The sequence below is a fragment of the Pimephales promelas genome, chromosome 13 (assembly GCF_988280905.1).
Source record: "Pimephales promelas chromosome 13, fPimPro1.hap1.1, whole genome shotgun sequence".
In the NCBI taxonomy this organism is placed as follows: Eukaryota; Metazoa; Chordata; class Actinopteri; order Cypriniformes; family Leuciscidae; genus Pimephales; species Pimephales promelas.
The window spans coordinates 18067108-18077501 of record NC_142781.1 but is presented as its reverse complement, the minus strand read 5'-3'; the positions used below and the strand labels follow the sequence as shown (position 1 = coordinate 18077501).

Here is a 10394-nt window from a genome sequence, read left to right as displayed (position 1 = left end):
CCGGTGTCAGTGACATAGACAACCCTCGGATCATTCATTATATATGTACAAATATAAATATTTAATAGGGTGGAAGGGTTTAGAAAAAATAGTTTTTTCAAGCAGGACTGACGTTTTAGGTTTTCTTGAAGTATACTGTATGTACAGAGCTCACTTTTGGTGTAAAGGTGCGGTCACATTAGTGAAATCTTGGCAAAATTTGGAGACAGAAAATGCCATTTGTCTATTTTCAATATTGTAGCGATGTGTGAAGTCACTTTCAAACAAAGCAGCTTTCGGTTGGTCAATGTAGTGAATTTGCGAGACTAATTTGAACCTGTTGTGAAATCTGTGAGGGGAAACCTTTCACCCAATTGTGAATTCCTATTGAAATGACTGCATTCTGCCAATAAAATTTGCTGAGCTACAATAAATGTGACCACACCTTAAGAATATCCTTCTTGTCCTGAAAGGATCACAGAACTCAGCGCCAGGCATTTTTCTAAAGATGAAGTATAACAGCATACCGCACAAATCATTTTAGAACAGTGTGCACACAAATCAAGAAAACAAACACTCATACTTCAGTTAGTTCTCATAAATTCTACCAAACAAATGTCTAGCCTAGCTTCCTAGTATATTTAGAGTTTATGAGAAAGGCACATGTGACCAGTTGATGGTCAAGATAATGTACTTCCCAAAAAACAAAACAAAATCCACACTGGGATGCATAGAAAGAGTTGTATGTTTGAATCAAAAATTTTGTAACATAAAATTCCTCAAGTCAAACATAACAAAATAAGCTTTATCACATTTGCATTGTCACACTCAAAGAATTTAAATACAAAAGACCAAAAACAACAACAACAACAACAAATCTGTGCTTCAGTAAAATCTTATAAAAAGAAAAAATCTGGGCACATTCGTTTGTGCTTTTTAATGCGTCTTTTCGTACATGTTTTGAGGTGTGAGTAAAGACACTGCAGCCAAATAGTCTTCAAAAGGTCAGTGCATTTGCCTGGTACATTCTGCGGCCCTCTTAGTGCAAGTTGGGATATCTGAGGACAGGAAGGCACTGTTCGAATTTAAATCCATCGGGTTCGTTTGAGAATGATTTGTGCTTACAGAGTCCGTAAGAGCACAATGTGGTGAGACAAAACCGGTCCAGCCCGAGTGAAATGCTGCTCTTCATTTTTAATGACATCATCAGAGGTCGCTTCCATCATCGTCCATCTGTACAGTCTGCAGCTTGGCCAGCTCTTTCCCTTCCATGTCCAGATCCCCACAAACAACCCTAACTGGGCCTTCTCCTGCCCTAGAAGCAACATGCAGGCTGTTGGGCAGCTGGACATCTTGAGACCTGTAGTCTGAAGACAGGGCTACTCTGTTCTCTTGGAGTCCACGTCCCGCTTGACTCAGAGCGTGATGTACCTCGGTGCTGGAGAGGGCAGAGGTGACTGTGGCTGTTACGGTAGGTTGAAGAGAACCACTAGTGGAGGAAGACGAAAGGAAAAGGGAGGCTGTGTAGCCCAGGTTGCCTCCTTGGTCCAGTGGCATTTCAGAATGATAATTGTAGCTTCCGGACACATCCAAAGGCTCCTGCTTCACAGTCTGGGTGTAGAGCAGGGTTTGGCTCGAGTGCTGGGAAGAGTCACTGACCACATTGCCCAAAGGAGCAGAGCCTGTATAGGGGATAAAAGAGAAAATGAAATCCAGTACAGTAAATGTCGTTCTCCATCTCTGGTAAGCTTCATAAAATATTTAATAGGCTATATAGGATGCGCATGCTCCATCTATTTGAGCCTGAACTTGCTGTTGTTTGTGGAGAAACACGATTTTTAAAAAAGTATATACATATATATTGATTTTGGTGTGTCTTATATTGTTTGTAATTCTAAACTTAAATACCGTTTTGGCGGTATTTAATGTGTCGTGGGCAGATCACTGTAGCCGCATCATATCATTAGCCGCATTAGCCACATAAAATTGAATTTTTAAAGCTACACTGTGTAACTCTTTTAGTTTATTCTTGGCTAAAAACACTTAGTTCTTTCAAAAATATACGTGCTCATTTATGTATATTTACTTCGTTCAAATAATGAAGTATTCTCGTGAGTGTATAATATGCCATTGAAAATACATACAGGTAAGAGGTTCTAATGTCGGTCGCCATGTTGCCCCTCCATATTGAATGTACATTAGCCAAAGAGGGACATACCCGTTAATTCAAGCTTCGCCTTTCGCGTTTACGTTTGAGTTAACAATCATGGACGAGATCGAACTGGAATCCATGTTAATCTTGGACTACATTGGCCACCGTAGGAGTTAAAATGAAATCGGAATTGAGAGGAACAGAAACTAATAATCACGGATGGTCATATAACTTTTCACCGCTAGATGGGGGTAAAAATCACACAGTGTAGCTTTAAAGAAGTATTGCTAAATGTATTGTTAAATAAATGAAGTAGGCTATATTTTAAATGTATTGTATTGTGTACGTTCTCTGATTTCCTAATTATTTTATCCAGGCCTATGTTTGAAAAAATCTCCCAATTCTGTCAAAAATGTCAGTGTTTAATCTAGACCATTTTTATCAAAAAAAAAAAAAATAGTGGACAGGATTTGAATTATTATTCTGCATTTTGTAGAACCATAATATTAGACAAAACAGACTTTCCCTTTTCATTCAGTTCATAAAACGTACATTAACAAAAAGTTCACATATTTTCCAGTGACTTCAAGGTAAACCCAAGCATCTTTGCAGAATGGCCTGGACATCAACCCTCTAATACGACTCATTTGAGAATGGATGAGAGAGAAAGGACAGAGCTTGAAGGTGTGATCTGTTTATCCAGATGGGAGTCCTTTGTTGCTATCTCAAGAGGTTTGCATCTTTTTCTCTCTGTCTTTCTCGGTCATTCTTTCAGTCTATCTTTTTGAACTTCTTTTCTTCAGAACTTTTCAAGTGAACTGTAAAATGAAACACCTTTTTCATTTTCTGTTTGCGGTTAGACTCACTATGATTTCCTTGTAACTCTAGAATGTGGTTCTTGGCACATGTCTCTTGCAATGACAGCCTCTGGCATTCGGCCAGACACTTTTCTTCCATTAGGCTTGCACAAATGTCTGATAAATAATCACAGAGCCCAAACTCCTCCTCCCCTCCCCTATAGCTCACTTTCTGAAACTAGAACCAATGTTTTCTACAAGTTTTCTGTAGCTTCCCGCAGTCACTGCTTGGACTGTTGTATAAAGGGGGTCGGGAACATGTGTTCCTTCCATCTGACTTGTACGTTTTGAAAAAAAAAAAAAATCTGAAATTACATTTCACTTTTGAGTTTTAACTTCGTAGACAAGAATGGCACTGCAAGGAAATTGCTAATGTTTCTTTGTGAGGCAATGGAGATCAAACTTTGTGTTTTTATGAAGACATTTTATTGAATTGCCTTGAAAATTATGGGCACAAGGAAACAGGGTTTCGCCTAAACAATTTTAATATCGTCTTTTTCTTGCTGGATCGTTTGGGCCCAACTGTTTTCCTTATAAATCAAAAGTTCAGCCAGGGGTGGGTTTGTTTTTATGTGGCTCGTAAACTGCATATTAAAGGATAAAACAGACGAGCGAGAGAGGAGCAGAACATAGCTAGCCTTGCTGTTATTGATGTGGCCATAAAATATTCATGGAAAGAACCATTAGTGAGTGGTTAGGGCCATGAAGGGGAGGTGGGGACCGTGTTGAGAGGCCTCGTTGGTATGATCCTCTAACCAGTTGACCTGGACCCTCATGCCTCTCACAGTTTTACCCACAAATACACTCCAACTGCCCGCGACCCACATGGCTCTCTTGCAAAACCTCTGCTCTTTCGCATCTAGCTCTGCGGTCACTTTTGGCAAGCTTAACCGCATAAATGTTCAGTCTTATTCTCCAAAGCGATGATGTAATTACTCTGGCTCTCATGAGCTCACTAGAAGTGCTCCGACTACTTAAGGTATTGTTGTTATTGTATCCTCAAAGAGATATGCATGAGAGATCAGATGTTTTAAACTGGAAGTGGCAGACACCAACGTTGTTGACATTCATTGAATTGACAAAAAGACACTGAGACCGAACAACATGTTTCATAAGTGTTCTGCAGAAGAAAGTCAGTCACTCTGATTTGTAATGACACAATTTGTATTTTTGGGTGAACATCCCTCAATCTATCTTAATGAATAAGGTCCTCCTACCGTGAGTGGATGATGTTGAGGATGGTGGCAGCATTAGAGGAGGAAGACCCATGGTGGTTTCATTTCCTTGAAGATTGACCACACTGTAACTGCTGAGATGAAGGGCTCCTGAGGTAGAGGACGGTGTGGAGGGGGCTGAAGCAAAGGAAACTACTGAAGAAATAATTCCATCTTCAGCATTGGAAACTAGAGTCTGCATGGCGTCGAGCTTTCCAGAGGCAGGTTCAGAAACCCCCATTGGGAATGGAGCATAAGACACAGAAGACCCACCTAACAGCCTCTCATGACTGTGATGGGAGACCCTCTGGGGATCAAAGGTCAAGAAATGGCCGCTTGTGGTGCCAAGTCCATTCAGGAGAGCATTGCTACTGTGTGACTGAACGTAGCCTCCGCCGTTGATGTAGTGAGCGTTCACGCTCGCTAGGTCACCGTTAAAACTCATTCCTCCTGCTGCGTGCGAGGGCATTTTTACATCTCCAATTTGTTGGATGACGGTGGTTGTTCCTCCATCCGAGTAAACTGTAGGGGGGGCTGTTCCATGTGCGACTGAGCTAGAAGAGCCGCTGGAGAGGGGACGTGGTGACAAGTCCTCCTGGCCTTTACTGGACTCATCTTCTGTACTGTGATTATCCGACTCGCTGAAAAAATAAAAAAAACATTGTTTAAGAAATAGACCCTTTGGTTTGTGTGTGTGTGTGTGTGTGTGTGTGTGTGTGTGTGTGTGTGTGTGTTTATTTATTGCTTTGTGCTGAAAATGTGTTTTGCATGAGAAATTGCCTTTTCCCCTACATAATCATCATCCATTTGCACTCTTGTGAATTTACTCTCTTCATTTTGAATTGTTGTGGTTTACATCCTTTTCCAGCAAATAAATTTAAAAATGTCCATACTCATTTTATAATGCCTTGTGTGTAACATTTCTATTAGATCTCTTTGTTTCTGTGTTTCTCTGTTAATCAGCAAATTAAAAAAAATATGAGTTTTAAAATTAAAAATTAAAAACGTAAATTAAGGAGTAGCTGCTTTATCAGTAGCAGTAGGCACTTGTGTAGATACACGTTAGGAATTAGACTTTATAAACCAATTGATTAACTTGTAAGCACGTTGAAATCACAAATAGCTATAAAAGTCAACCCTTGTGCGCTTCTAAAACAGACCGCTAGAATAAAATAATTTTCTGTAAATATCTCAGCCATCATTTCTAAAGTTGACTTCTTGCCCCCGGGGGTCAAAATCAGATAATAGCATCTGAGCTCTTGGAGGCATTTGGAGGGTCTCTTTACAGACTATGACAGCTGCGGGTGGATCGTTCATTGTAAGTGCAAGTCGCATCTATATACAAAGATCTTATTGACACGACAAACCGTTGATCTTTTCTGATCCAAGGGCTCGCATAAGGAGTTCATGGGCATCCTTGTTCGAACAATGAATAATTATCGTTGTCAGGGTGACAGTGCAACATCAAAGCTAACGCTCACTGCGGACTCATACGGGAAAAACTGACATTCCTTATTTACGAGACTTAAGATTTATTATTTATGATAAAAGCAACATTTTGCGGGCGGTATGGTTAAGAGTTATTTCCACCGCAGCTTGAAACTCGGTGTCATACAATCAAGGTGCAAGAGGTTACAGATACAGAGCTGCTTCTTATCTGCCTCAGTTGCCTCAAGCTGTGAAGAGGATTTTGGCCACGTCAGGAGATTGAGTGCAGATCCCTCTGACTGATTATCAGGGTGGGACAATGGCTTTAAAATCCAGAAACAAACATAAACAATGGCTATATGGTAATGTAATGGCTGATCATATCTAAAGTAAACCGATGGTCTGTTTTGGTAGTGTTTGAAAGCAGCTACACACGTCAGTTAAAATGTTTGTCAGCTCTTTGTTTTGCTTATCCAATTAATGCGACCCTTTCAATTAAATCTGGTAATTTATCAAATGTCTACATCGTTAAAAGAGCAGTAGCCAACTGAACCGACTCTAGCCACTCAAAATGTTGGTTTTGTATGTCAAAGAAGAACTTTTAAAACAATTCTTCAAATAACGTTTTATTAAATTCTTTTGAAAATCATGTAGGCCTGCTTTAAATTTGCTTTCAAAGGTTTCAGAGACGAATATAATTAACTTTTTATACAGCATAAATAACCTTTAATTCTATAGCCAACTCACAGCCAAAATGGCTTTAAATAAAAATAAATATTCGATGATAACTTTATGTGACTCGAAAGAACCACTGAAGATCCTTAATTTTTAAGAGTGAACGCGTCACGGTCTCCACGTTCTTTAAAACTACACCTAGAAGCGTTCAAAGCTTCGTATTTCAAAACATTGATGAAACGTGTCCTCCATTCGGTCTCGCGCATTCCATCATACGTGTCCCCCTCTCAGTCAAAGATTTAGATACATCTAGGCTATAACTGCGTCCTACCTTTTTGACTGCGCCTCGGATGGATTTCTGTCTCTCTGCCTCCTATTTTTGAACCAGTTGCTGACCTGCGTCAGAGAAAGTCCTGTCATTTTAGCCAGATTTCGTTTCTCGGCTGGAGATGGGTACCGGTTCCGCTTGTACATTTCCTTCAGTGCGTTCCTAGACCTCTCTTTGAAACAATACACGGTCTCCTCTCCGTCCCAGATTGTCCGAGGCAGCGGATATTTCCTGCGTAAGCGATACTTGTCCACGGCACCCAGCGGTCTGCCCCGCGCCTTCTCCGCCTCGGTGTAGCGCGCCTTGTACCACATATCCTGCAGAGACGAGTGGTTTGACGGACTGAAACTGTGGTTCTCCAAAATGCAGTAGAGCTCTTGGTAGCGGGCCTGGTGGAACGCGACTATCGCTTGAGCTTTCAGGATGCTCTCGTTCCCCTGCAGCAGGTCACTCTGCGGCAGTGACCAGAGGAACCTGGCCAGGCGCTCCACATTCCCACCCTGCAGCAGCGCTTCGCAGACGCACGCGACCTGCTCTGGGGAAAAGGCCAGGGAGGCCGGCGAGCAGTCCAAAAGTTCGGCATTATCCATCTGCAACTCCGCGGGGTCCAGCACTGACAGCTTGACACTCCCACGATTCTCCCTCTTGATCTCATCGGCACTAATGACCTCGCTTGAGGAAGAAGACATTTTGAACGCGTCCTGATAAGTCACTCCTCTGGGTTTCAGGCAGCACATCAGGCGATCGGGTTTCGCCCCTCCATCCAAGCACGATCAGGTATCTGGCCGCTGTGTGGTGTGGATAAGATCTGGCGTCCCCCGTTCCACTACAAGTTTAACTCCACAACCCACGTTGGAAAGGAGTCCAAGTCCTGAGCGCATTTTGATTCGCCGCTCTGGCGCTGCGGGGTGGAGCGACTGGGATGTGAAGACAAATGTTTGCGCTGGGAACGTCCATCAAGGGTGCCATTTATAACGCGGGTACCTGCGCAAGGTAATGCAGGCTGCACAACGTCCTCATACTAGAACGGGTTTTCACATTTAAGTAGTTGCATCCTGTTCAGATTGTGTCATCACTGACTGAGGCCAAAACATGCCTTTTCCAGAAGAATGAGTAGTAAAAGCAACTTAAAAATTAGCTTAATAGGCAGAAGTTATAAGACCACCGCTCCCCCCCCCCCCAAAAAAAAGTGTAATTTGATATCATGATCTGTTAATGAATATTCAAAGTCTATCATCTTAATTATGCATATACTAAATTCACATTTCAAGTTTACTATAAACCTAAAATAAAGTAGACTGGACTATAAAACAAGTGAAATGAAATTAACATATAATTTGAGTTAGAACAACTTTATAATTCTTTAAACTCTATATTCTTTATTCTCTATAAAATTTCAACTTCACTGAACTTAAAAAAAATGAAGGCAAACAAATTAAGTAACAAACACATTTTTTACAGTAACAAACACTTACAAGTTGAAACAAAAACCTAAATTTTCAGTTTAGATTAAGTGAAGTGGGTATATATATATATATATATATATATATATATATATATATATATATATATATATATATATATATAATATTTTAAATATTTTAAATATTAAGATATTATATTATGATAATATTTCATATTAAAATATTTAATATGAACTATTTTATTCAAATGTTTAAAGTGAACGATGGTGAAATTTTTGATTGCACAATAAATGATTTATAGACAAACTTTAAAACCCAAGTATTGGTTATCACAACAAAATTCTTTGTACTTGACATTCATTTTTCACAATTTTGAGTTAATTTATATATTTAAAAACGTCTTTAACTTATAGCAGATAAATATGAAAATAGTATAAACATTTGAGACACAGAAAGCAACACTCCTCTATTTAAATTTTACACAATTAAATTATAGCCAATGCTTTGCTCATTGTCAAGCTCCGTGAATATTTTTGCGTTTATTTTGGAGATAACTTAACTTTAACTCACCTTTAACTTAAAGAAATTAAATTAAATTAAAGAAGTACTAAATTATGCGATGCTATTTATTTATTTAGATTGTGTAAGAAACAAGGTTTTTTTTTTTTTCTTTCATTTGAGTCTCAAATATTGCACTGCAACTTCCAACTGTTTATGTCTGTCCATTTGTCAGACAGGCACTGACAATCTGCCTCTTGATTGCACTTTTTTTCAGTTTGTCATGCTGTTTACTGGAAACTGAAGGTCTGTATGGGAGCCAACAACCGCAACAGCTGACAGGAGGCCCCAGAAGCCTTCCACAAAAGCAAAGGGAAGTTTGATGTGATTGCATCCCTAAAATTAAACACAAACAGAATACCTGGCAGCAGCTCTGTGCTCAACCCTGAATTCACATGCTCTTGGTATGAAGGAATGAAGGTACGTAAGTACCAGACTTTATACTGTCCAGTGCTTATTGAAGCCCATGCAGGGGAAAGACACTAAACTATGTTTGGGATGTTCAGCTATATCAGGAATGGACTATGAATTGAGCTGTCATGAAGTTGTGTAATGGTGAATTACAAACATCAGGATAAGACCTCTGTATAACCTTGGGAGCATGCAGCTGCATAATGGCCACAGTGCTACCTTTATCCCTTAGATTTCCAGTTTAGATTAGGTGAAGTGTTGCCTGTTGTTGTGGGCATGGCTTTTGTTAGCTGATAATTGGTTTAAATTGTCTGTTAGAAACAATTAGAGACAATGGAGGATGATCTATATATTTCTTTTTTAATCATTATAAGCACTTTGTCAATCTCTACAAGGCTTGTTGATAGAAATATCAACTTTCATTTTCCTCATTTCTCTTTACAAGAATGTTATCTCTAATCAGGGTACGATGAAATGTGGTTTCTTTGCAATCCATCATTGTAAATGGAGCATATTGGCTTGCACATGCACATCCATACACTCTCAGAAAAAAAGGTACAAAAGCTGTCACTGGGGCTGTACCTTTTCAAAAGGTACACTTTTGTACCTTAAGGGTGCATATTGGTAGGCTACCTTAATGGTACATATTAGCACCTAAAATGAACATATCAACACTACATATTAGTACCTGAAATGTACATATTAGCACCTGAAATGTACATATTAGCACATATTAGCACCTAAAATGTACATATCAACACTTAAAATGTACATATTATCACCTGAAATGTGCATATTAGCACCAAAAATTTACATATTAGCACATAAAATGTATATATTAGCACATAAAACATACAAATTAGTACTTAAAATGGACAAAAGTGTACCTTTTGAAAAGGTACAGCCCCAGTGACAGCTTTCGTACCTTTTTTCTGAGAGTGTATGAGCACACACTACTAAGTTTTTTTACAATTTAAAATAGTTCATTCTCATTGCTAGTTTCTGTTCAGCTGCTTGGGTGGCTTGTGAAGATTTCTCTGGTCGAATCAATGTGTAAGAGTGGGACGATAAGTTTGTCATAGGGGGCTGGGTGTTGGAATTCAGCAGAGAATTTCCTGCCATTTTAAATCCTCAGTATACCATGGAGCTTCAGCAGATGATCCAAAACACATGCAACCAAATCCATCACAATGAAAGAGAGAGACCAAACAGAGAGAGAGAGAGAGAGAGAGAGAGAGAGAGAGAGAGAGAGAGAGAGAGAGATTATTCATTGACTTTTTATGTCTTGATATCAAGGTATAGAGAGTGGGTTCCTATTCCTCTAAAATATGGTCACCACCCGCTGTCTCATTCATTGCTTGTGGCATC

At 39.5% G+C, this 10394-nt stretch overlaps 1 protein-coding gene across 1 annotated transcript; it reads right to left on the bottom strand.

Annotated features, from left to right (window-relative positions):
- On the bottom strand, positions 1–7370 carry six4b (SIX homeobox 4b). The gene is made up of 3 exons (XM_039691812.2): positions 6637–7370; positions 4206–4843; positions 1–1661 (listed from the first exon to the last, which is right to left on the bottom strand). Exons 1-3 carry the CDS (start codon positions 7368–7370, stop codon positions 1186–1188), a joined length of 1848 nt encoding a protein of 615 aa, XP_039547746.2. The 3' UTR covers positions 1–1185.
- Between the last annotated feature and the right edge of the window lie 3024 nt (positions 7371–10394).

Coding starts and splice junctions, on each gene's coding strand:
- six4b (XM_039691812.2), bottom strand. CDS start 7,370: ATGTGCTGCCTGAAACCCAGAGGAGTGACTTATCAGGACGCGTTCAAA. Junction 4,844..6,636: donor TCCGAGGCGCAGTCAAAAAG/GTAGGACGCAGT, acceptor TTATTTTTTCAG/CGAGTCGGATAATCACAGTA. Junction 1,662..4,205: donor CTCAACATCATCCACTCACG/GTAGGAGGACCT, acceptor TCCCCTATACAG/GCTCTGCTCCTTTGGGCAAT.